The following is a 25,790-nucleotide window of genomic DNA, read 5'->3' on the forward strand; positions in this document are numbered from 1 at the left end:
AGCATTTTTTCTGCCACACATAACAACATATTTTCTTTATTTACCTATTTATTTGTTCCCCTCAAAATCGAGGAGTATGTAAAATACACAAATAAAACTGCAAAAGAAAAACCAAATACTTCAACAAACGAAACAAAGCATTGATTTAATATAGGCTTAATAGCAAAACAAAATAAAATATGTAAGAAAAAAACAACAACAAAATATCAACCATTAGTTGAAGTCTGGAAAAAATGAGAAAAGGTTGTACATAAAGAGTGAAATTTTCAGACCTATGATAAAAATCATCCCTCTTAGTTCTAGCTAATGCCAATGGTTCCTTAATTTTAAATCCTAAAACTAATTAAGTGTTACTAAACCAAAGTGGAAAACCATTTAAAATATATAATATTTAATATAGCAAACATGAATTGAAGACAAATCACAGATTTTAAAGTCCCGAAAAAGAAGGACAGGATAGAGAACATAAGGGAGGGCAGCTGCATTAAAAAGAGAACCTAATATATAATGACAATAGATACCGTTTAATAAAAGAATACGTTTAACAGAAGCAAATGTGAATTTGCAGTTAATTCTGTGTGCTGTTTTGGACATATAATCAGCAACACTGGAAAACAACTTGACCCCCAAAAAGTATGAGCTGTTACTGAAATGTCATCACCCTCAACCAAAGAATAATTACAAACTCCGCTCGGAATGGTAAACTTCCTTTCAAGATATATACCCAATCTTGCTACAAAAATCACCCTTTGAGAGCTACTAAAAGATGAAATATTCGTTTGGGAGCAACACCAATAAACAAACATGAAAGTAATTGAACAGACTCTATCATATTAAATCTTGCATACTTTAATGAAACCAGTGATATAATCTATTCTGAAGTTGACACCTCTAAACATGGACCATGGGAAGAATCTCATTGGAGGGAAATACATTTGGGTAGGCTTTGAGGACTCTAAACAAATCAGAACAATATTATTAACAGCTCGAGAACGAATTGTTTGCAATTATGCTTGGAATGAAACATTTTCACCATTATATCTATGGCTAGAGGATAGATATAATCACCTATCACCGTTTACTTGAAAATATTCTAACAAAGCATCTACACAAAGCACCTCCAAGAATCCAACGCTTGATGATATACATTCAGCCATACGATCTAAGAATCCATTGTAGACCGGGCAAAGACATTCCCATTGCCAATATCCCATCAAGACTGCACCTACCAGATATGAGTCAAAAACTATATGAAGATATGGAAGTATATATCCACACTCAACTATTCAAACCATCTCAGCAGCACCAGAAAGACTACAACAAATCAAATATGAAACCTTAATAGGTCCTACTCTCCAACAGCTAAAAGCAACCATCTCTGAAGGATGGGCATTAGAAAGGAAACAATGTCATACATCAATCTTACCATTTTGGAATGTTAGAAGGGAACTTTCGACCAAGGAAAACATTATTTTCGAAAATGAACGAATTATTATCCCTGAGAAACTTAAGCAAGACACCCTGCATAAATTCCATTTGTCCCACTTCATTGTATATAAAACTAAGCAAAGAGCAAGAATGATCATTTTTTGGCCTGGAATGAATAAAGACATAGAAAAATTGATACAGAACTGCAAAGTTTGCATACAAACAATGAATCCCAATAAAAAAGAACCAATGATTAGCTCAGAAATCCCATCATTACCTTTGGATCACATAGTAGGTACTAACCACCTTAATCACAAGCTTAATCAGTACTAACCACCGACGATGGTCCTCAATTCAGTGCTTCTGAATTAAAAAAAAAATTACCGAAAAGTGGGCAATCCAGGACAAAACCTCTAGCCTATGTTATCCCAAATCCAATGGACTTGTTGAAAAATGTGTGCAAACCTGCAAATGGACTATGGCAAACACAAAACTTGGAAAACAAGACATTTACATTGGAATACAGAAATACTCCCATTGATGGCTTCACAGCAACTGCAGAATTATTGATGAACCAGCAATGACGGTCGATAATCCTTGTAACCTCAAATCAGTTACAAAAGAAAATCATCAATCATACAGATTTTGAACAAAAACGAGTAATTGAACAAGACCGACTATCTTATTACGGTCGTACAACTAAACCCCTACCTCAATTCAAAATAGGTACTGAAGTAACCATTCAAAAGACTCCTGATGCTAGATGAACTAATGGGAGAGTTGTTGATTTTAGCCACTCGCCTAGATCATATCTTGTGAAGAATGAAGACGGTTCAATTATCCAACGTAATAGAATCAATCTCCCAAAACGTGTGGAAAATTCCTACCAATCAAATACAGACAAGCTAAGTGACTATTTGGATAATACAACTACAGATGACTGTGCTGCATATGATAAACATGAAAAAAGGCGTCCCAACAGCTTCCATCCCCAACATAGCAAATATCAGAACTCGCTAGGGACAACTAGTCATCAAACCCCAAAGAATTGATTTGTAAAACCAAAACAGATCAATAAATTCTGCAAAAGAAAAAAGATGTTGCAGTTGTGCTATGTAGTATTTTATTTAGTCACTAGATGTGCTTATGTTTATATCGTAATTGCTTATTCCTTGCTTGTCCATGCACTATTATTGTTTGATTATGCTTGCTTGTTTAGTAGGTGCTTGGGTCTAAATAAATTGATAATCTGAACATGTTGCTTCCAATTTCTGCAGAGCTTAATTGTATATATTTTCAGTTATTACATTGCTTAAAATAAGGTGCCACAGAAACTTTTTGAGTGGCCTGGTGAAAGAAATGCCGTTTTGGGTGCCAAATCAGTTTCTTGGACATGCTTACAATGAATCTAAATTAGCTTTTTGTTTTAACAAAATTGTAGAAAATGATTTTCCAGTTGGAGTTTCTTCATCACAATAATATTTTTTAATGGCTGCCTCGTCTGAGGTTGATGTGAATAGAACTGAAACTTTAGAGAGCTCTATGTCTAACAAAAAGAATTAATGAAGCTCTCCAAAAAGATTGACCTTAACTTTTTGTGTGGAAAACCCATTTTGGCTACCTTTCAAATGCTTTTAATGACCATAAACAACTTTTGCATGTTGATTAAATTTTGAATAGTACTTTCAGTTTTCATAATTTTATATTGTTTGATTTTTTATCGGATGCGTGTCATTAATTTATAACCACAATCTATTAAAAATGAGAGTAGGGATCCCCTCAAATCATGTCAAATAGACTCCCACTTCTTTTCTTCGTCTCTGTTTGATTTTTTTAATCTTATCCTCAAGTCTGATAATGTTCCTTCATCTTTTAATGTTGATGTGGTAACTTATATACCAAAGATCAAGTAAAATACATGTCCAATTTTGTGATTCTTATAGACCAATAACCACGGCAAGGTTGGCAAGGTTTTTTAGTTGTGTATAAAGGTTCTTTTGAAACATTTGGATGTTGGCCTTAATCAAACAGGCTTCAAAAAGGAATGGGCTATGACCATGGCCACTCAACATCTGTTACAATTATTAATGAGTCTAGGTCTTCTGACTCCCCACTTAATACACTTTAAACAGATATAAAAGGGGCGTTTGACAATACTCCGCATTTACCCACTTTTTCAGCTCTAATAATTGGTGGGATTCCCCTTTCTGTGGTTAGAGGTCTTGGATCTTGGTATTAAAGATAAAAATAAGAATTTGTGCTTCTGATTCTTTTTCTAATCCAAATTTTGGTGGTCATGGAGTTGGACAAGGTGGAACTTTATCCATTTGTATTTTTATTATAGGTTTGATGGAGCGTCTTTATTCACAATCTACAACCTTTATCTCTTGGGGGCAAGATGTGTCTTTTATTGCATATGCTAATGATATTGTTATATTGAGTCATTTTAGAGCTAGTTTAATTAAAATTTGTATACCCTTTCCAGTAAGCTTAGAGATAGAACCCTTTCTATCAGTGTAAAGAATGTCAATATTTTCCAGTGACAATAACCAAGCTGAACTAATTTGCAACAAGAATACTTCATTTCTGGTTTCTGATATTGTTCTTTATCTAGTGTTACCTTATTGTGCTTCAGCGCAAGACTGAAAGTCAATACTAATTTCAAGTATTAAGAGCTCTGAGTCATGGGGTCCTTCTAAATATCAAAATTCATTAAGATCCAACCACTCATTCGTAAGATATCTCGTTTTTCGCGTTTTCCTAGAATTCTGGTTTCCCCCTCCAAGCTCCCATCAATGTCACCGGATCTGGTTGGGATTTATTACAAGAGCTCTAAAGCACAAGATCCTTCTAGATATCAAATTTCATTAAGATCTGATCACCCGTTCATAAGTTACAAATACCTCACTTTTTCTAATTTTTCCAAATTACTCCCCCTCCCCCAACTCCACCAAAGAGAGCCAGTCCGGTTATGACAGTCACCTATCTTGGACTTGTGCTTATTCTTTCCACCAAGTTTCATCTTGATCTCTCCACTTTAAGCGTTTTCAAAGATCCCCCCCCCTAATGACACTGGATCCGGTCAGGATTTAAAATAAGACATCTGAGTTTCCAGTTCCTTCTAAATATGAAATTTCATTAAGATATGATCACTCTTCATGGTAAGTTAAAAATACGTCTTTTTTCTATTTTTTATTAGAATTAACCCTCCCCCCAACTCCTCCAAAGAGAGCAGATCCGTTCCGGTTATGTCACTCCTGTATTTAGGACTTGTGGTTATTTTTCCTACCAAGTGTCACCCTGATCCCTCCACTCTAAGCGTTTTCCAAGATTTTAGGTTCCCTCCTCAATTCCCCCCAATGTCACCTGATCCAGTCGGGATTTAAAATAAGAGCTCTGAGAAACGATATGCTTCCAAACATCAAATTTCATTAGGATCGGATCACTCCTTCGTAAGTTAAAAATACCTCATTTTTTCTAATTTTTCAGTATTAACCCCCCTCAAACTGAGCAGAATCGTTCCGGTTATGTCAATCACGTATCTCAGACTTCTGCTTATTTTTCCCACCACATTTCATCCCGATCCCTCCTCTCTAAGCATTTTCCAAGATTTTATGTTCCCCCCTCAATTTCCCCCAATGTCGCCAGATCCAGTCGGGATTTAAAGTAAGAGCTCTGACATGATATCCTTCTACACTTCAAATTTCATTAAGATCCAATCACTCTTTCAGCTCTAATAATTGGTGTGATTCCCCTTTCTGTGGTTAGAGGTCTTGGATCTTGGTATTGAAGATAAAAATAAGAATTCGTGCTTCTGATTCTTTTTCTAATCCAAATTTTGGTGGTCATGGAGTTGGACAAGGTGGAACTTTATCCCTTTGTATTTTTATTATAGGTTTGATGGAGCGTCTTTATTCACAATCTACAACCTTTATCTCTTGGGGGCAAGATGTGTCTTTTATTGCATATGCTAATGATATTGTTATATTGAGTCATTTTAGAGCTAGTTTAATTGAAATTTGTATACCCTTTCCAGTAAGCTTAGAGATAGAACCCTTTCTATCAGTGTAAAGAATGTCAATATTTTCCCCAGTGACAATAACCAAGCTGAAATAATTTGCAACAAGAATACTTCATTTCTGGTTTCTGATATTGTTCTTTATCTAGTGTTACCTTATTGTGCTTCAGCACAAGATTGAAAGTCAATACTAATTTCAAGTATTCAAGAATAAGATTTAAGAGCTCATATGGCACTTGTGACGATGTCAGAAGAGCCAAGAGCCAAGAACTCATATGGTCTGAGCTCTAGCAAAATTCTAAGAATCAATCGATTGCTCTAAAAGGAAAAATCAGAAGCTTAATGCCGGTCGGGATTTAAAATAAGAGCTCTGAGTAATGGGGTCCTTCTAAATATCAAAATTCATTTAGATCCGACCACTCATTCGTAAGATATATCGTTTTTCGCGTTTTCCAAGAATTCTTGTTTCCCCCTCCAGCTCCCATAAATGTCACCGGATCTGGTGCGTTCATAAGTTACAAATACCTCATTTTTTCTAATTTTTCCAAATTACTCCCCTCCCCCAACTCCACCAAAGAGAGCGGATCCAGTCCGGTTATGTCAGTCACCTATCTTGGACTTGTGCTTATTCTTTCCACCAAGTTTCATCTTGATCTCTCCACTTTAAGCGTTTTCAAAGATCCCCCCCCTAATGACACTGGATCCGGTCAGGATTTAAAATAAGACATCAGAGTTTCCAGTTCCTTCTAAATATGAAATTTCATTAGGATATGATCACTCTTTGGTAAGTTAAAAATTCGTCTTTTTTCTATTTTTTTTTATAATTAACCCTCCTCCCCAACTCCTCCAAAGAGAGCAGATCCGTTCTGGTTATGTCACTCCTGTATCTAGGACTTGTGCTTATTTTTCCTACCAAGTTTCACCCTGATCCCTCCACTCTAAGCGTTTTCCAAGATTTTAGGTTCCCTCCCTCAATTCCCCCCAATGTCACCTGATCCAGTCGGGATTTAAAATAAGAGCTCTGAGAAACGATATGCTTCCAAACATCAAATTTCATTAGGATCTGATCACTGCTTTGTAAGTTAAAAATACATCATTTTTTCTAATTTTTAAGTATTAACCCCCCCCCCCCCCAAACTGAGCATATTCGTTCCGGTTACGTCAATCACGTATCTCGGAATTCTGCTTATTTTTCCCACCACGTTTCATGCCGATCTCTCCTCTCTAAGCATTTTCCAAGATTTTATGCCCCCCCCCTCAATTTCCCCCAATGTCGCCAGATCCAGTTGGGATTTAAAATGAGAGCTTTGACATGATATCCTTCCAAACTTCAAATTTCATTAAGATCCAATCACTCCTTCATAACTTAAAAATACCTCATTTTTTCTAATTTTTCAGAATTAACCCTCCCCCTCAACTCCTCCAAACAGAGAAGATTCGTTCCGGTTAAGTCAATCACGTATCTAGGACTTTTGCTTATTTTTCACACCAAGTTTCATCCTGATCCCTCCACTCTAAGCGTTTTCCAAGATTTTAGGTTCCCCCTTTCAGACTCCCCCCAATGTCACTGGATCTTGTCGGAATTTAAAATAAGAGCTCTGAGACACAATATCCTTCCAAACATCAAAGTTCATTGAGATCCCATCCCCCATTTGTAAGTTAAAAATACTTCATTTTTCTGTTTTTCTGAGTTAATCAGCCCCCACTCCCCCCCCCCAGATGGTCAAATCGGGAAAAAAGACTATTTCTAATTTAATCTGGTCTGGTCCCTGATACGCCTGCCAAATTTCATCGTCCTAGCTTACCTGGAAGTGCCAAAAGTAGCAAAACCAGGACAGACAGACTGAAAGACCAACAAACAGACATATTGACAGAATTTGCGATTGCTATATGTCACTTGGTTAATACCAAGTGCCATAAAAATTTAAAATTTTTTTTTTTTTTACAAATTTTTTTTTTTAAGCATTTGGCTCACTAATACAGCTTCACGAAATCTATTGTCATGATATGTCAGGTTCTTTTTTTAATGCAGCTCCTCTCCCTTGATTTAAGAAAACTAAAGATCATAATATGAGATTTATGGGAGTTCACTTTCATTTTTGAATGGGCTGCTTAACTTGCATCTTCAAGAATTTCCATTGGACTGTTCTTAACATGTCTTCAGCACTTTTTGAGCAATGACAAGTCATCCACAAACTTCGATGGATCAGGTGATTCATTACCAAGATTGTTAATCGTTAAAAAAATGATATGAGGCCAAAATGATGTCTTTTCCATTTATATTGTTCATAGATGGTACTAATGTTGTCAGATATGAAGTTTTTTTCTGATAAAATCATTGACCAATATCCAGAGGTGGCATTGATCTTACTAAGAAATTGGCTATCACATCATTGAAAGTAGGAATGAGGTAGTGATGTCTTTATATTACTTTATTTATGGCAACTAGATCTCTACATGATCCTACATTTCTGTCAACCATTACCATTGAATTTACCCATTCTGTTGGTTGAGCAACCTCCTGTATGATACCATGCTGTTCTAGTCTTTCTACTTCTTTTAGTTTATATCTCATAGCAATTGGGACTTTTCTTGCTGGGTGTACTGTTGGTATAGTCCAATCTTTATGAAATATTTCACAGGTACATTCCATTTGTCCAATTCCATTGAATGATCTTGGTATTTGTTTAGTAGCTTTTCAACTGTATCTTTTCTATGTTCAGAATCATATTGATTTGGTTCATTTCTTTCAAAGTCTGCAACCCTAGAATGGATACGGCAATATTTTCTATTGCATAAATTTTGTGCATTTGGACTTTAGACTTGTATTTACACAATAGGGAGCACAAATTGTAAGGTTTTACACAACTTACATTTCAGGTTTTACACAACAATATTTATACATCTTGTAAGGTTTTGTGCAGTTAGCTGAATCTATGGTAGTGGATTCATTTTTAGCAAGGCATGGCCAGAAATGACATTAATTTGTGCTCCTGTATCAACTTTAAATTCAAGGCTTATCTGTGCATTCAGTAATAGTGGAGCAATGTTCCATCTCTGTTTCCTTCTTTGGTTATTTGGTATAATAAGTTTTCTTCATTGCTTATGGGAGTTTCTGCTGTAGTGATTGCATTAATTGTTTTACCCCTCTCTCTTTTGTTTCTCTCACTCTCTTTTCCTCAAATGTATCCAATAAAATTTTGAGATAGGTTTTTTTCAAAATAGTTCAAAGATCAGACAGTAAAAACTTCTCAGTCAACACAAACCCCCAGAGCCCAAAGATAAGATGTGCTGGGGGGTACATAAGATTTCTACAGAAGGGGGGAAGGTCATATAAATTTTAAAGGAGAGTCATTTGACTGGAAATGAAAAGCTATAGGTCCCTTTTTTTTGTTATACTACAACAAACTTTTGCAAAATGATTGAAGTTTTTGCACTTTGTGCATGTTTGACCTTTTGCTGGGCATATATTCATGGATTTTGTAAAATTTTGTCCACAGCCAAAGCAGTTGCTGTTCCTATTACTTTGTTTGTAGAATCAATTTCCTGATGAGCTGGCTTCACTTGTTTTGACATTTCTTCTTGTGATTGCATTTATTTCTTGTTTAAGTTGTGTTTGATTTTTGTCAGATTTTTCTCGAAATGTTTTCAGTTGGGCTTGGGTCATTTCTTATATCTTACACATATTTACAGTCTTTTCTAGTGTTCAGGAATCTTCTTCAGCAAGGAGTTTTTCTTGTATTTTGGAGTTCAAAATACCATACAATTTTATTTCTGATCATTTCTTTGCTTTCTCTGTATTCACATGGCTTTCCTAATAGTTTTAGATCTGTAATATAGCTATCTAATGTCTCTTCCTTTTGCTGATTCCTGTTTTGGAATATATATCAAGCAAACACTTTGTTCTTTTTCAGTGCACAATGATCTCTTATTTTTTTTTCAGACATGGCTTTACTTTGTCCTTCTTGTTTTCTCAAAATTCTAAGGTATTGTAAATGTCTCTACCCTTTTCATCAATCCATATTAGGATGTAGCCAAACTTTTTTTCTCATTTTTTTCAGCTAGTGAGCTGATAGGCACCAGTCTTGCATGCTCTTCAAACTTTGTCCATTCAACTTCATGATTTCCCAGTCAGGCATGCACCCAGAGCCTTGGTTTGGGAGGGACAGCCATGTTAGGAGTAAAAAGTGGGACATCACCCCTTCATCTAGAATTTCATTTAAAATAGGTGTTTTGAGGCCAGGTTTACTATTCACATAACAAAATGCAAGGAGAAGTAAAAAACCAAGTGTTTTAATAGTGTGTGGTCATGTGGGCAGCAGGGCAAGGTCTGCATTCTGATCAACTAACAATTCAACCAATCATAATACAGACCTTGCCCTGCTGACTGCAGGGCTCATGGACTAATTTGCTTTGCTCTATAGGTAATGTTATCTGTAGGCAAAATCAGATGTTTGTTTTTTTCAGATAGAGCTGGCTAGTTTAAACTTGAAAGTGAACAATCTTGGATATTAACATTAGCAGATGCATGAGTTTTTTACTTATCTTTTGACTTCCTACTATACTGAAATTACCAGTGATAACTGGAATCAGTGTTTAAAATATAATTTGTACAACCTCAACTTTTCTCTTGGTTTCAAAACCCTGTCCACTTTGTACATTTTTAGTTTGCCCCAAGGAGGAGGAGGACCAACCAGAAATGGATGCACTTCTAGAATTAGTATTTCTAAGTGCTATAGAATAGAAACTATGCTGTAGCATAGTTTCCAGTCTAAACAGCTTATGATAAAACTAAAGCTTTACCCTCATACCTTATCTGAGACATCTACTATACCAGCAGAGAATGCTGAGACTACAGTTGCCTAGTCTTCAGTTCTGACATGATAGAGCTGACCTAATAAATACATTCTGCATTATTAGGAACAGTGATAATACTACTCTAACTCACTTCTTCACTTTCACAGAATATAGTAACATTATGGAAGATCATATAATTGACTTACCAATAAAGTGAATATAACACTTGATGCCTTTATTTATGTTCTTTACAAATATAATAGTTGCTTCTACTGTAAATTCAAATTTAAGTACTTTTTGCTCTTAAAAATGATGAATTTTGAAAAATTTATGACAGTTCATATAACTGATTTATCAATAAAGTGAAAATAGCACTTGATGCCTTTTTTTATGTTCATTACAAATGTAATAATTACTTCTACTGCAAATTTAAACTTAGTCACTTTTTGAGCTCTTAAAAATGACAAATTTTCAATTAAAGTATGAGCAAGGCTATTGCTTATTTTCCACAAAATAATACTCCATTTTGTCAGTGTGATCTTTTCTTAGTTGTTTAAAAAAAAGCAATGCTACATTTTCTCAGTGCTAAAATTATTTATAATAAGGTTAGTTTTGATTAAGTTAAGCTAAAACATGCTAAATTTTGAATTTGTGGTAGAAGCAACTGCTATTTTTTTAAGAACTTAAAAAAGGCCATCAAGTGGTATGTTCACTTTATTGTTGAATCAGTTATAAGAACTGTCATAAATTTACCCAGAATAAAGTAGTACCTATTGACAACAACACAAAAAGTACCTGCCCCACTCACAAAAAGATTATGATAAAACTCTTTATGTAACTAAGCGTGGAAGACTTGGAATGCACTACCATTGGAAACAATTGCAACTATAAGGGTACAGTCTTTCAAAAGTAATTTTTTTGTGGTCTATTAGTTGTTTCTATGACATTTACGTTTTCATAGCGTGTTATTTTCATAGAATTGTACTTGTGTATTATGTTGTCATAAAGAATATAATGTGCAACATGCTTGATAAGGCTTACTGCATTTGGATTTAATAAATAAATAAAAAGAAGCATAAAATAGGCTAAACAACCTAAAGCTAAGCCTAATACTTTGATGTTTTCCTTAAAAGAGCTCCTTCTTCAAGTCTTATCTAAGAATGTTCCAGATAGTAAAATAAAGAATGAAAATACATCAACAGAAGCTTTAGCTTCCTAGATAACTTCACAATTTAAATGCACATGTGAATTGTTGTTTAAAATTCCTTCTTTTACTGAGACGCTTATATTTTGTAGTTTGATTAAGACCTAGATGGCAGTTTATTTAGTTTGGGCTGGACACCTGACACCAATGCATAGAATGTCCGAGCTAACATAAACGAGCAGAAAACAAAAATCGTGTCTTCTAATCTATCAAATTATCAAGAGAGTTCGCAGGAATTTATGTAAAAAGCGAAATGGACATAAAATATTATTTATTTCTTTTCTATTTATTTATTTTTTTTTTTTAGACCAGGGCCCTTCGTATCGAAGGGCTTTTCAATTGGAAATTGAAAAGGCTAGTGCCCTAATTAAAAGTCAAAAGTGATTGGGAAAAAAAAACCAATCCCCTCCCTTGCTCGCCATTTCCCCTAAAGCATCCAATTAAAATGTTTAGTTAGCAATTCTGTTAACAGTAGCTAAAAAAATCGGGAAATTATGTCTTTAAGGAAGACACCCCCCCACCCAACAAACCTCATGGTAAGGGTTGGAGATTTAACTGGGAGCGTGTAAGTTTTTTATAGAAAGGGTCGTAGCATAAACTTCTGAAGTGGCTCTTGGGATTGGTAGCCAGAAGTTCCTGTGCCCAGTTAAAGATTCGAAGTGATCAGAGGGTGGATACACACCTAGTATTTTCCAGATATGCATCGGATAGAAATTTTGGTATGGCTATTTGTTATCATAGAAACTTCGCAAAAGGCTCTTTCGATTGCAAATTTAAAGGACTGGTGCCTTTTTTGATAGTTAAAAGCGAATAAAGGGTAACAAGCCCATCCACGCTCATCAGTTCCCAAAACACATTTAATAATAATTTCGAGATAGCCATTTTGTTTAATGCAGTTGAAAGATCTGAAAATTATATGTTTGAGGGTGACAACCCCCACCCCCCCGAACAGCCCTTAGTGCAAGGGTTTTAAGTTACGTCCCGAGGGCATATAAGGTGGAGAGGCTAGTCGCATTAACTCTAAGGGGGGTTCATTGGGTTGGAAATCACGAGTTAGAGTGCCCTTTTAAGAGTCAAAGTGATCGGAGGACGGTCACTCTCGAGATATCAATCCTCTATCTACAAAAAATAGGTGTTTTTTTTAGAGAAAGATAATCGAAGCGTGCTGGGTTTGCTTTTCATGTTTGTCCCCCCACTGGTGTAATCTTATCAAACTAATTTGGAAATTTATAAATTTGTAATCTTATCAAGCAGATGATCCTAAAATATATGCAGACGGTTCCTTTTAATAGAAATCACTAACAGGACCGTTGTTTTTATGAAGATTCAAATGAAACATTTCTGATCACTACTGCTACTACTACTGCTAGTACTACTAGCAACTCACTGCAGCACCAAGCCATCTGACGCCAATGCAGCAACGCACGCTGTATTCAGAAGTCTATTCATATCTAATCTATTCAGAGCCTCTTTCCTTACACCCTCCTAAGAATTTCTGATTTCCCTCAAATCTTTCCTTACAACATAGTTCCTTATCATTATCTTATTTTCATTCATTTTTACTCTGTTTCCAAAGGGACTAGGGACTAGGCCATTGTCCAACGACTTACCCTTCCAAAGTTCATGGGATATATCCCTATGAAAAAAATTTGTTCGAAGAACCCTTGAAAACTGTGGAAGTCATGCCGTTTTGACTAATCCTGATTCCCAGCCCCCCCCTCACCCCATGAGAAATAAGAAAATTTGAATAAAAAAGGGCTTGAAGAAGGGCGTGCTTGCCCCCTCAAATTAAAGAGACTCTTAGGATTTAATAATTCGTTTTAAAAACTGAAAGTACAGGAGAAGTGTTGAAGTAGAAAACAAGATGTTTTGACTAACAATACATTCAACAATAAATTCTCCAGAAAAATAAGTTCAAGTGATACCTGTTTGTTTTTTTGTTTCTCATCAGAGGTAATGGTTCCTGATAAGTATTCGTAGAATACTGAACGAGTTCATTTTCAGGAAATTATGATGATCTAATACCCTTTTAAGTAATTCACTTAAACCACTTTCTAGAAAATACGTATTTCTAAGAAAATAAAGAACTCTTTTAAAACCTAAAGCGAGCAGAAAAGGCAAAAAGAGCGTGTACATATTTGAATTGAAAACAAATAGGAATTACATTCAATAAATTAATGAATGGCAACTTGAATATGTATTGAGATGAATAACCATACCAAACATAAAAACAAAATTTTAATTGGTTTCCAAATTGTGCCAAATTCAAGGATTTGGCACAAATCCTTACATATTGTGTTTTTCGCATGTTTTTCATTTTTTTGGCTGAAAACTATCCTCATTTTTTCTTTGTCTTTCTATTGTTTAGTCTTTATTTTTCCTACGGGGAGGGACGGGGGTGATGTGAAGGAGGGGACAAAATCAAACCTTGCGCCTAAAGCCAATATTTGCATTGAATCACAAACTGCCCTGTTTTGAACTGAGTTTGGATCTAGCTTGTATTTGAAAATTGCTTTATCTGATGTTTTCTTGGGATGTACGAAACAGTAATGAAGCTATCGCGCCCTCAAAAATTCCAAATGATATTTTTCATTAAAATTATTTTGTACGAACAAACTGATGTAATGTACTCTCGTCCGCTCTTCAAAGGCTTCCGGAAGAGCTGCTGAGGTTAGACCCTTAGCAATATATTGTAACATATTGAAATCGGCGGCAAAGGGAAAAACAACAACACATTAGCACTTATTAAAGTGCTACTACCAATGCAAAACATTAAAACATAGCTGAAAGCTAGGAGCTCCTCATCTATTATAATTTCATATTTTTTCAGGGAAAGATGGATACTGATGCGTGATCGTTTTTTGTTTATTTATTCTTGAAATTCAAGAACCAAATCTGCAGCCATAGGTCATAGAAAATTTTCACTCAAATTTAAAATTCTATTGCTGTTGCTAAGCAATGAAAAGGGCACCATAAAAGAAAATGTAGGTTATATCGCTTGAATCTGTAAAACAACATTTTCTTCCAAATAGGGACAAGTGCTGTTAAATGAAATTCTAATATTGATGTGAGAATTGGCCTACAAAAATCAAAGGATTACTTATACAGCCTTCCAGTCTCCAAGTATCTCCGGCACATGGTGGCATATTTTTGTCTAAAAGAGAGGCACTGTTATAGATGGCCTATTCAATAAAATCAACAATATAGTGAAGTTCAGCTGCCTTTTATGCTCAGATTTTAGTCTAAATATCCAAAATTTCTATTGGACTTGCTTTCAACATATATGGACAGAGACCTTTGACCTCTGACCTTCTTTTATCCGGAGGAACATGTTTTGGGCTAAACATGCAACGGACGCCATGACGGGGTAACTATTCCCCTCTCATTGATGATAACATAGTTATTAAAGAGAAATGTTTGCTTTTAAATATATCAAAGAATAGTAAAAAAAAAAATACTTTCAAATATATAGAGATGCTTTGCTTTCATTTTGAAAGCCAATATACCTAACTAACATGTTTTACAGAATTATTTTCTATTAATAACTTCAAGTTTGGCGTAAAGAGCAAAACAAAGAGGGTGTCGGCAGCCTCCCACAAATTTAGGAAAACTGTTGATATGATGTTGAAACAAAAATAAATTGTACTATTAGAAGAGATTTTCAAATGAAAATAACGGGATACACAATAATTAAAAGATACATATAATGTCTTTAACACAAAGAGGTTGCAACCAGCCTTTCTCCGAAACACTGACTGTTTATGACTGTTGATTTAGTTTCTTTTTAATTCTCTCTAGTAAATTTTTTTTTTTGATTTTTGAGTACACTTATTTATGTATTTATTCGTTCAGTTACTTGCGGGCTCTTTAAGAAGTTTTTGGACAATGTCTTTCGAATTTATTAATTTCATATTTATTCTAGTGTTATGAAGACTAGAAACACATCTAATTATGCAAATATGAAAGAAAATTTCGGTATATGAACGCCTGTAATATAATGTTATCTTCTATTTTAAGCAGAAAAGAAGACTATGGAGCCAAAAGAAAATCGATAATGCGAACAGTTTAAAAAAAAGATTCTAGGGTCATTTTTCGCATTCAAAATACCAGCACTGGGTTTCTTCTAGGCTTAGGTTTGAGTCTTTTCCCCAATCACACTCTTGTTGTTAAACTTGCCAGCCACTTCAGTTACGTTTCAATGTGTTGAAACCATAAAAATACTAAAATCAATATTATTCAGGATTTCGAAATTCTTATACAAGAGAACGTATATGGTTTCAACAATAATCCGTAGTTAGAGTATTGTTCTTATACCAAGCACATAATCAGTTGTGTTAAAGTTTCTAAGGGATGTAAGGTTCTACTCTGTGGTAAAATGAAAGCTTACTTTACCTTCACTGTTGTTGTTCTGGTTTTACCTGTGCTAAACTCTCACACACCGTAAGTAACATAAAAAATTTATTTTCCTTTCTATTTTGGGCTTGTAGCCTGATAATAGTGTCTTCATATGGTAAAGTAATATGTTATGTATAGCCAGACTTTAGCCAGATTTGTTGGAAGTCACCTGAAGATTTCGACTTTTTTTTATCATTTCCCTTTTTAGGTACTTTACTACTCACACTACTACTAACTATTCACCGCGGCACCAAGCCGCTTGAGGCCAACAGAGCTGCACATGCTCCTCTTCCATCCCAATCTATTCAAGCCTCCATTCTTACCACCTCCCAGGAAGTTACCATTTCTTTTCAATATTTATCTGTGACATTCTCCCACCCCAACCGCGGCTGAACTGCTTTCCGTTGAACCGTAGACGGTTGGCCGAAAAGGACAATTTTTGGCAATCTCTCTTCTTTCATCCACAGAACGAGCTCTAGCCATCTTAACCCTTTGTCTCATTATAGCCCTAGAAAGCGGGGTTGAACCACACTTTTCATAAAGCCTACTGTTTGAAATGCGGTCAGTCAGCCAGGTACCCAGAACAATCTGTAGGCCATTTCTCTGGAAAACATCTAGCAAATCTTCTTTCGCTTTTCTGAGCACCCATGCTTCAGAACCATATTTGACCACAGTCATCACCGTGGCTTCAATCATAGAACAATCTGTAGATAATTTCCCTGGAAAACATCTGGGAAATCTTCATCCGTTTTTGGAGCACCCATACTTCAGACCCATGTTTGACCAATGCCATCACTGTAGTTTCCAATATTCTAATCTTCGTTTATAGACTTACATTCCTATTTTTCCAAACTTTTTTCTAAGTGTAAGAAAAAGCTGAGCCTTGGCTATTCTACTTTTAACATCTTCTTGCTCCCACCGTCTTTGCTAATAATACTACCAAGGTAAGTGAAGCTGTCCACCTGATCAATCTTTTCGTTACCCAACGTCACCTTTTCATATTCACTTATTCCTTGCGTCAGTGGCTTAGTCTTCTTAACATTTATTTTCAAACCTATTCTCGCACCCTGAACTCGCAAAGCCTCTAAAAGTTCATTCATTTTGCTCATACTTTCATCTAAGATGCTTAATAAAAACAGCATTTGATCTTTCAAATGACGCTGAAATAACCGTAGCTCCGTATTCACTAACAATTAAATAAACACTGGAATGACGCTGAAATATCCGTATTCACTAACAATTAAATAAAAAACAAGTTTTGTCAACTGAAAGTAAGGAGTAATATCAAAGCTTAAAACTAACGGAAATATTGATTGTATAAGAGGGCAACTCTCGCTTAAATGCCTCGATCTTTCCGCAAAAGTTTTCTTAGCACATTTAAAAAAGCATATTGTTCTAATTAAACGGCCCGCGTGTTTCAAGAGTCGTTCGTAAGGAACTGGGACAAAAATAAAACTTTAAGGTAAAGAACGGGGTATTGAGGAGAGGGTGGCCCTCCTTATATGTGTAATAATTTCCGTTCGTTATAAGTTTTGATATTACTCCTTCTTTCAGTTGAAAAAAAAATTTTTTTTAAATTTAATTTCTGATCGTTTTCAAATAGAGTCGGGAATTCCAACTCCCATCAATGGAAAATTCCTTCTCCCCCTGACAATCCCTCCATGAAAATTCATTGTCATGTATAATACCCTCTCCCTGTCACCAGAAAAATTGCCCTGAAAAATTTTCCATGGCCGGTTTCCAGGAGAATTTTTGTTTTAGCGCACTTTCATTTGAAAAATACTTTCTAAAAATTGTTTTTAAATTATGTCGGAAATATTCACCCATGATAGTTGCTCTAACATGTTCAAACGTAAAATTGAGTCGGCAAAGCAAAAGTACGATTACAAAAAGAAAAGGAAGTATAAGAATTTTGGCAAATTCCCCTAGCGTAAAATGTTCACTCGAAAGTTCATCTTCAGCCAGTGGCAGATCCGTGGGGGGGGGTGCTCCCCTTGACGTAGTTGTTAGCAATCCTGTTTCGTTTTGCAAACAAGTTAGAAACAAGGTTTCAAATACTTTTTGCGGTCTCTGTTAGATTTACTAATGACGCATACCGGCAAAAAGTATTTAATTAAATTTAAGTTAATAAAGAGAATCTGTCCTTATTATTTAAGAATTAACGACGCTTCTTGACTACTATGGTCCCTGCGTCGGCCCTGCAGTGCATTTTCTGCAGCGTGATTCGATCTCTGGGTCCCGATCTGTCCTTATTACCACAAAAGCCAACTGGGAGGTGAAAATCTTTATTTCATAATCACAAGTAGGGGAAATTTAAAATCATAACTTCTTTAAGCTGTCGAAATGATATTTCAGGATTGTGATGTCACAACGGGGTTGAAAAGCAAAATATTCACTTGTTTTTACTGTCAAAAACTTGTTTTCGAGTCTTGCTAATGCAGTGAGGTGAATAAATTGATATCTTTATTTTTTTTTGGCTGTCTGTTTTTTTTTGGGTTTGCTTTTTTTTGCGAAACATGGTGGTTTTTACAGCGCTCTTGTTTTTTAGGGAATTTGTAATGTTTTTTAGGGAAATTGTATAAGAAAGTAAATGTATAATCAGTGCAAAAACTATTAATTTAAGTTTTAGATTTTCCTAAGCAAAAGATGGGCAATTTACTACCTATTTTTATCTAATTAAAGCGCTGCATTATATGACGTATCACCTCCTCGGTTCATCCTAAATCATTAAAATATAGCCCAACCTCTTTAGAACTTTAATAAAGGTTCGTATAAGTATATACTTAGAACTAAGTATATGACTCGAAATACTCCTTCAAAGGTCGGAGCAATCATTTACGAAGAATAGATATTCGAGAATTTGTTTATAAAAGAAGGCAAATAATTATGTGTTTATTTATTTTTATCTAGCTGGTATAGATGGGTCTGAATTCTCGGTTTGTATAAGTTGAACGGCATCTATTATTTTTTTCAAACATTTACTTATAAAATGTTGATATAAAGTGAAAAGTCACAAAACATGAGTACACGACCGAAACGGAATGCAACTACCGTATTACTTCAGAATTTCTCACCTTTTCAGTACCAACCAGTCACAAAATATAGTCATGTTTTTGTTTAGGGATTGTATATATTTGTCAAAAAAATTGTCTTAACTGATATATATATATATATATATATATATATATATATATATATATATATATATATATATATATATATATATATATATTATATATATATATATATATATATATATATATATATATATATATATATATATATATATATATATATATATATATATATATATATATATATCGCTGAGGATTATTATATATACTTATTTTGATACATGCCGTCAAATCATATTTCCATGATTAGTTGTATGATTAGTTGTTTATAGTCACAAAATATAGTCATGTTTTTGTTTAGCGATTGTATATATTTGTCCATAAAATTGTCTTAACTCATATATATATAGATATATATATATATATATATATATATATATATATATATATATATATATATATATATATATATATATATATACATATATATATATATATATATATATATATATATATATATATACATATATATATATCCAATTGTCGCTGCATATAAATAGACTGTCAGGTTTACCGACCCTCGAACATGCAACGTACAATTATCCATGGGAAAAACAATCAGTATTAAGATCTATACCACATTTTTCTAATGATTGACCTTGAGCTTTGTTAATGGTGATTGCAAATACTAATCGAATTGGGAATTGCAATCTTTTAAATTGAAAAGGCAGATCCGTTGGAATCATGGGAATGCAAGCAATAAAAACAGCCTCACCCTCAAAAGGCCCTGTCAAGATTGTGGCCTCTATTAGGTTTTCCATTGTTTTTTTACGGCAAGTCGCGTGCCGTTGCAAAGCTTTGGTGGGTTGATATTTCTTAAAAGTATTATTGGTACGCCTATTTTTAGTTGTAGCACGTGTGGTGGAAACCCTGAAAGATCCACGGAATTTAAAAATTCAGATGGATAATTAACCGCTTCATTTGGTTCCAAAACTGTGTCGACTGACTTGTAAAGGACTGCCTGGTCTCGAATCTTGGTCAAAACAATATTGTTGATTTCGTGGACGTCTATATTTTTGGGTGCAAGAATCGCTCTTTCACTTGGCCATTTATTATTTTTATAATTGTTTAGAATGTTCGGAAATACTTTTTCAATCAATTCATTTTTGGACGTCACTAAATTACAGAAATCAGCAGGTAGTTGTATACGTCCTGAAATTGAGTCTACTGGGAGCTTTCCGTTTCCAATCGCCAGTAATTGATGTGAAAATGTTTGACCAGAGTCTTTATAACTGCATCTCGCAAATGAATGTATTGTTTAGAGCGGAGCTTGGTCTGATTCAGGTGGATATATAGCAAACGTTCTGATTCAATTTTAGCATACATATCAACGACGAATTGGTGAAACAATTGACGGCATTTTAAAATATAATTTTTTTCATCCTGCCGAATCATTAGTCTATAGGAATAATAATGTATTGCACTGCATTTCTTATTCATTTCTTTGTTAGTGACTGGATTCATCAATTTAATATTAAAGTGATAGCCGTTGGCTCCATCCCAAAAAATGATAGGATATTGTAGGGCATCGTAGCATCGATGAGTTTCAGCAATTCTTAACAACTGAGCGTTCCGCTTATGAAGAATAATATCTCGAGGTAAAAACTGATCACTGACCATAACGATTGCCACTTCGTCAATAGTTGGGGCATTGTATCTACGCACATGTTGGCCAGGAGGCGTTTTGTCAGCGGAAATAACAATTTTATGCGTATCAGTAGGCATTAAATCGATGGCAGTTTTGAACAGACGCACTAAATTATTATTTTCGTGGAAAAGATGTTGCAATTGGGAAACGATTGTCCTTTCAACGTTGGGAGACATTTCGCAACGTGCATTCAATTCAGAATTTCTATCACTGATGAAGTACAATCGTAAAAATTTATGATTATTGCCAGAGAATTGTAGAAGGGACCCTGCTCTATGATAAATTTGCCCTTTTACTTTGAAAGTAGACATAAATTGATCTGGATTTTCGATTTGGGCTCCAAACGACGTCATTTGGAAACATGAGTTATATTTTCTGATTTGTGACAAAAAACGCTTAGATTCTGACGTAGTTCCAGTAAGGAAAGTCTTCAATGGCTCTGGTGGTGCAGCCAATAGAGGAAGTTTAACTTTTCCTGAGGCGCAACACATTCCCATTGTTTCACCATTGAATTTCAAGGCCTTGCAATAGGGACAAATTTTAGACATAGTCCCGATTTGAACAAATCTACTCAAGCTATAATCATCGACTGGGCTGTACCTGAATGCCAGGCGATAACTTTCAGGTGGCTCTGATTCCTCGGCAAGCTTTCTTTTCTCACTTTCTTTATCAGCAGCAAGCCTTATTTCTTGCTGTTCTTGTGATTCCTCGGCACGCTTTCTTTTTTAACTTTCCCTTTTAGCAGCAAGTCTGGTTTCATGTTGCTCTGGTAGTTCCTCGGCATGCCTTCTTTTTTCACTTTCTCTTTTAGCAGCAAGTCTGGTTTCATGTTGTTCTGGTAGTTCCTCGGCACGCCTTCTTTTTTTAGTTTCTCTTTTAGCAGCAAGTCTGGTTTCGCGTTGCTCTGGTAGTTCTTCGGCACGCTTTAACTACGTAAAACTTGCGAATATACAACATTCTTTGCTGTCCCATTGTCTGTGCATATAAATAGATTGTCAGGTTTGCCGACTCTTGAACATGCAACATATAATGGTCCATGGGAAAACAATCCGTATTCAGATCTATACCTCATGATTCTAATGATTGCCCTTGAGCTTTGTTGATGGTGATTACTAATCGACCATTCCCTGTGTCGCCGTCGTCATTTATATATCCCCCTGTGCCCCCCGTTGTCCTCTTTGTAGTTGTGTCCCTGTGTCCCAGTCGTCATTTATATTCCCTGTGTCCCGGTCGTCATTTGTGTCCCGGTGTCCCAGTCTGTGATTTCTCTTTGAGTGTCCCGGGCGTCATTTATATTATTTGTGTCCCGGTGTCCCGGTCGTCATTTGTGTCCCGGTGTCCCGGTCTGTATATACATTCGCTTTTGAATTGGTCTTTTTTTTAGTTTTTAGTTTTTTACCTTTTTTATTTTTTTTAGTTATACCTCATGACTCTAATGATTGCCTTTGAGCTTTGTTGATGGTGATTGCTAATCGAACATTCCCTGTGTCCCCATCGTCATTTATATATCCCCCTATGTCCCCCGGCGTCCCCGTTGTAGTTGTGTCCCTGTGTCCTGGTCGTCATTTATATTCCCTGTGTCCTGGTCGTCATTTGTATCCCGGTGTCCCGGTCTGTACATACATTCGTTTTTTTAGTTTTGTTTTTCTCCTTTATTTTTTATTTTTTTCCTTTATTATTTTTTTTCTTTTTTAGTTTTTTTAGTTTTTTAGCTTTTTTAGTTTTTTTTATTAGTTTTTAGTTTTTTTCTTTTTAGCTTTTTTGTAGTTTTTACCTTTTTTTTAGTTTTTAATTTTTTTTTACTTATGTCCTGGTCGTCATTTATACTCCCTGTGTCCCGGTCGTCATTTGTGTCCCGATGCTTTGTTGATGGTGATTGCTAATCGAACATTCCTTGTGTCCCGGTCGTCATTTATATTCCCTATGTGCCGGTGTCCCGGTCGTCATTTGTGTCCCGATGTCCCGGTCTGTAATTTCGTCAGTCGAAAACATGACGTCAGTCGACACAGAAACAAGACGTCACCTGACAGATCCACAGACAGACAACTTATTTATATGTATATATATATATATATATATATATATATATATATATATATATATATATATATATATATATATATATATATATATATATATATATATATATATATATATATATATATATATATATATATACTAGCTGTTGGGGTGGCGCTTCGCGCCACCTCAACACCTAGTTGGTGGGGCGCTTCTCGCTCCCCCAAGCCCCCCTGCGCGCGTAAGTCGTTACGCGCCATATTAGTTACGCACCATTGTAGTTGTGTCCCTGTGTCCCACCTGTGAATATAGATAGATTTATATATGTGTTTCAAACTACGTAAAACTTGCGAATATACAACATTCTAGGCTTTCCCATTGTATGTGCATATACAAAGCTTTATGTACTAATAATGACGTCATATACAAACGCTCTTTTTACAAACAAACAAACATGCATACACACAACTCGTTTTTATATAGATAGATAGATAGATAGATACGCGTCATTGATGCAGTTATCCCAATGTTGGTCATTCTCCAATAAATTCAGAGCTTGGCATGCACTACGGTAAGTGTCATGTATAGTATCGTTTACAGTTCTCAAATACTCAAAGGATGTCGGACCGGGTACATTCACCAAAAGCAGGCGTAGAAAGAAGCATTCATGTTGATTGGGGTGTACGGTGTAGAGTCTTCCTATCGTGGTATCTTGGAAGATTGGCCGTCGACTGACTTACCCTGTTTTCGACGTTCAAATACTTTATTTTTAGTATTCCACGTGTAATACGAAGGCACTTCAGTATACAGCAGTTTTTTTGCAAAAGAATCATTTTTGCAAAGCGAAAAGAAACCGGTTAACTTTGTATCCGGTGGATTCAGGGCTCTTTGTTACACGTTGGTTTCCGAGAAATAAACACGTTGACCATTCTGTAAACCATTGACCATTCTGGGACGAAACTAATGACCATTCTGGGAAAAATTTTAGACATAGTCCCGATTTGAACACATCTACTCAAGCTATAATCATCGACAGGGCTGTGCCTGAATGCCAGGCGATAACTTTCAGGTTGCTCTGATTCCTCGGCACGCTTTCTTTTCTTACTTTCTCTATCAGCAGCAAGCCTGATTTCTTGCTGTTCTTGTGATTCCTCGGCACGCCTTCTTTTTTCACTTTCTCTTTTAGCAGCAAGTCTGGTTTCGCGTTGCTCTGGTAGTTCCTCGGCACGCTTTCTGTTCTTTCTTTCTCTATCAGCCTCAAGCCTATTTCCTTGCTGTTCTTTTGATTCCTCGGCACGCTGTCTTTTCTTACTTTCTCTATCAGCCTCAAGCCTGTTTCCTTGCTGTTCTTTTGATTCCTCGGCACGCTTTCTTTTCTTACTTTCTCTATCAGCAGCAAGTTTTTTGGCATAGACTCTTTGAGCATCTTCCTCGGCTGTTGCCATTGTAAGTTCATAAGTCATTTTACAGTTAAACATTAATAGTTATCTACGTGAACGCATGTCTTAAATATCTTTAATGACGTCACCGTCATAACAAAAATGACGACAACTAACTTCATGACGTCAGTCAACACACAAACATGACGTCACCCGACAGACAGACCCACACATCCACAGACAACTTATTTATATATATATATATATATATATATATATATATATATATATATATATATATATATATATATATATATATATATATATATATATATATATATATATACTAGCTGTTGGGGTGGCGCTTCAAGCCCCCCCCAAGCCCCCCCGTGCGCGCAGGTCGTTACGCGCCATATTAGTTACGTGCCATTGTAGTTGTGTCCCTTTGTCCAACCTGTGAATATAGATAGATATATATATATTTTTAACTACGTAAAACTTGCGAATGTACAACATTCTTGGCTGTCCCATTGTCTGTGCATATAAATAGATTGTCAGGTTTACCGACTCTTGAACATGAAACATATAATTGTCCATGGGAAAAACAATCGGTATTCAGATCTATACCTCATTATTCTAATGATTGCCCTTGAGCTTTGTTGATGGTGATTGCTAATCGAACATTCCCTGTGTCCCTGTCGTCATTTATATTTCTCCCTGTGCCCCCCGGCGTCCCCGTTGTTGTTGTTTCCTTGTGTCCTGGTCGTCATTCGTGTCCCGGTGTCCCAGTCTGTAATTTCTCTTTGAGTGTCACGCTTGTCATTTATATTCCCTGTGTCCCGGTGTCCCGGTCCTCATTTTTGTCCCGGTCGTCATTTGTGTTCCGGTGTCCCAGTCTGTAATTTCTCTTTGAGTGTCTTGGTCGTCATTTATATTCCCTGTGTCCCGGTCGTCATTTTTGTCCCGGTGCTTTGTTGATGGTGTTTGCTAATTGAACATTCCTTGTGTCCCGGTTGCTTTCTCTTTGAGTGTCCCGGTCGTCATTTATATTCCCTATGTCCCGGTGTCCCGGTCGTCATTTGTGTCCCGGTGTCCCGGTGTGTAATTTCGTCAATCAACAAACATGACGTCAGTCGACACACAAACATGACGTCACTCGACACACAGACACAGAGACAACTTATTTTTATATATATAGATAGATGTCCCAGTGTCCCGGTCGTCATTTGTGTCCCGATGTCCCCGTCGTCATTTATATATCCCCCTGTCCCCCCCGGCGTCCCCGTTGTAGTTGTTTCCCTGTGTCCCGGTCGTCATTTGTGTCCCGGTGTCCCAGTCTGTAATTTCTCTTTGAGTGTCGCGGTCGTCATTTATATTCCCTGTGTCCCGGTCGTCATTTGTGTCCCGGTGCTTTGTTGATGGTGATTGCTAATCGAACATTCCTTGTGTCCCGGTCGCTTTCTCTTTGAGTGTCCCGGTCGTCATTTATATTCCCTATGTCTCGGTGTCCCGGTTGTCATTTTTGTCCCGATGTCCCGGTCTGTAATTTCGTCAGTCAACAAATATGACGTCAGTCTCACTGGACACACAGACAACTTATTTATATATATATATATATATATATATATATATATATATATATATATATATATATATATATATATATATATATATATATATATATATATATATATATATATATATATATATATATATATATATATATACTAGCTGTTACCCCAGCACCTAGGTGCCACCCCAGCACCTA

General features: G+C 35.7%; 2 protein-coding genes across 7 annotated transcripts in view; one reads left to right on the forward strand and one right to left on the reverse strand.

The window, feature by feature from the left end:
• LOC136043095 (longitudinals lacking protein, isoforms F/I/K/T-like) overlaps positions 1-11,504 on the reverse strand; it is a 46,192-nt gene extending 34,688 nt beyond the window's left edge. For 2 of the 6 annotated variants that reach the window (XM_065728029.1, XM_065728034.1), the window contains exon 1: positions 11,357-11,500. The gene's annotated coding sequence lies outside the window, so the exon portion shown is untranslated. Of the gene's footprint in view, positions 1-5,601; positions 6,533-11,337 lie in introns of those variants that run through there. The other 4 variants (XM_065728031.1, XM_065728030.1, XM_065728033.1 and 1 more) reach the window with 4 other exon arrangements.
• A 4,241-nt stretch (positions 11,505-15,745) lies between these two features.
• LOC136043097 (glycine receptor subunit alpha-4-like) overlaps positions 15,746-25,790 on the forward strand; it is a 125,411-nt gene continuing 115,366 nt past the window's right edge. The window contains exon 1 of the mRNA XM_065728043.1: positions 15,746-15,887. Coding sequence (XP_065584115.1) covers positions 15,823-15,887 — 65 coding nt within the window. The 5' untranslated portion in view covers positions 15,746-15,822. The remainder of the gene's footprint in view (positions 15,888-25,790) is intronic.

The sequence above is a fragment of the Artemia franciscana genome, unplaced genomic scaffold, assembly GCF_032884065.1.
Source record: "Artemia franciscana unplaced genomic scaffold, ASM3288406v1 Scaffold_296, whole genome shotgun sequence".
NCBI lineage: Eukaryota > Metazoa > Arthropoda > Branchiopoda > Anostraca > Artemiidae > Artemia > Artemia franciscana.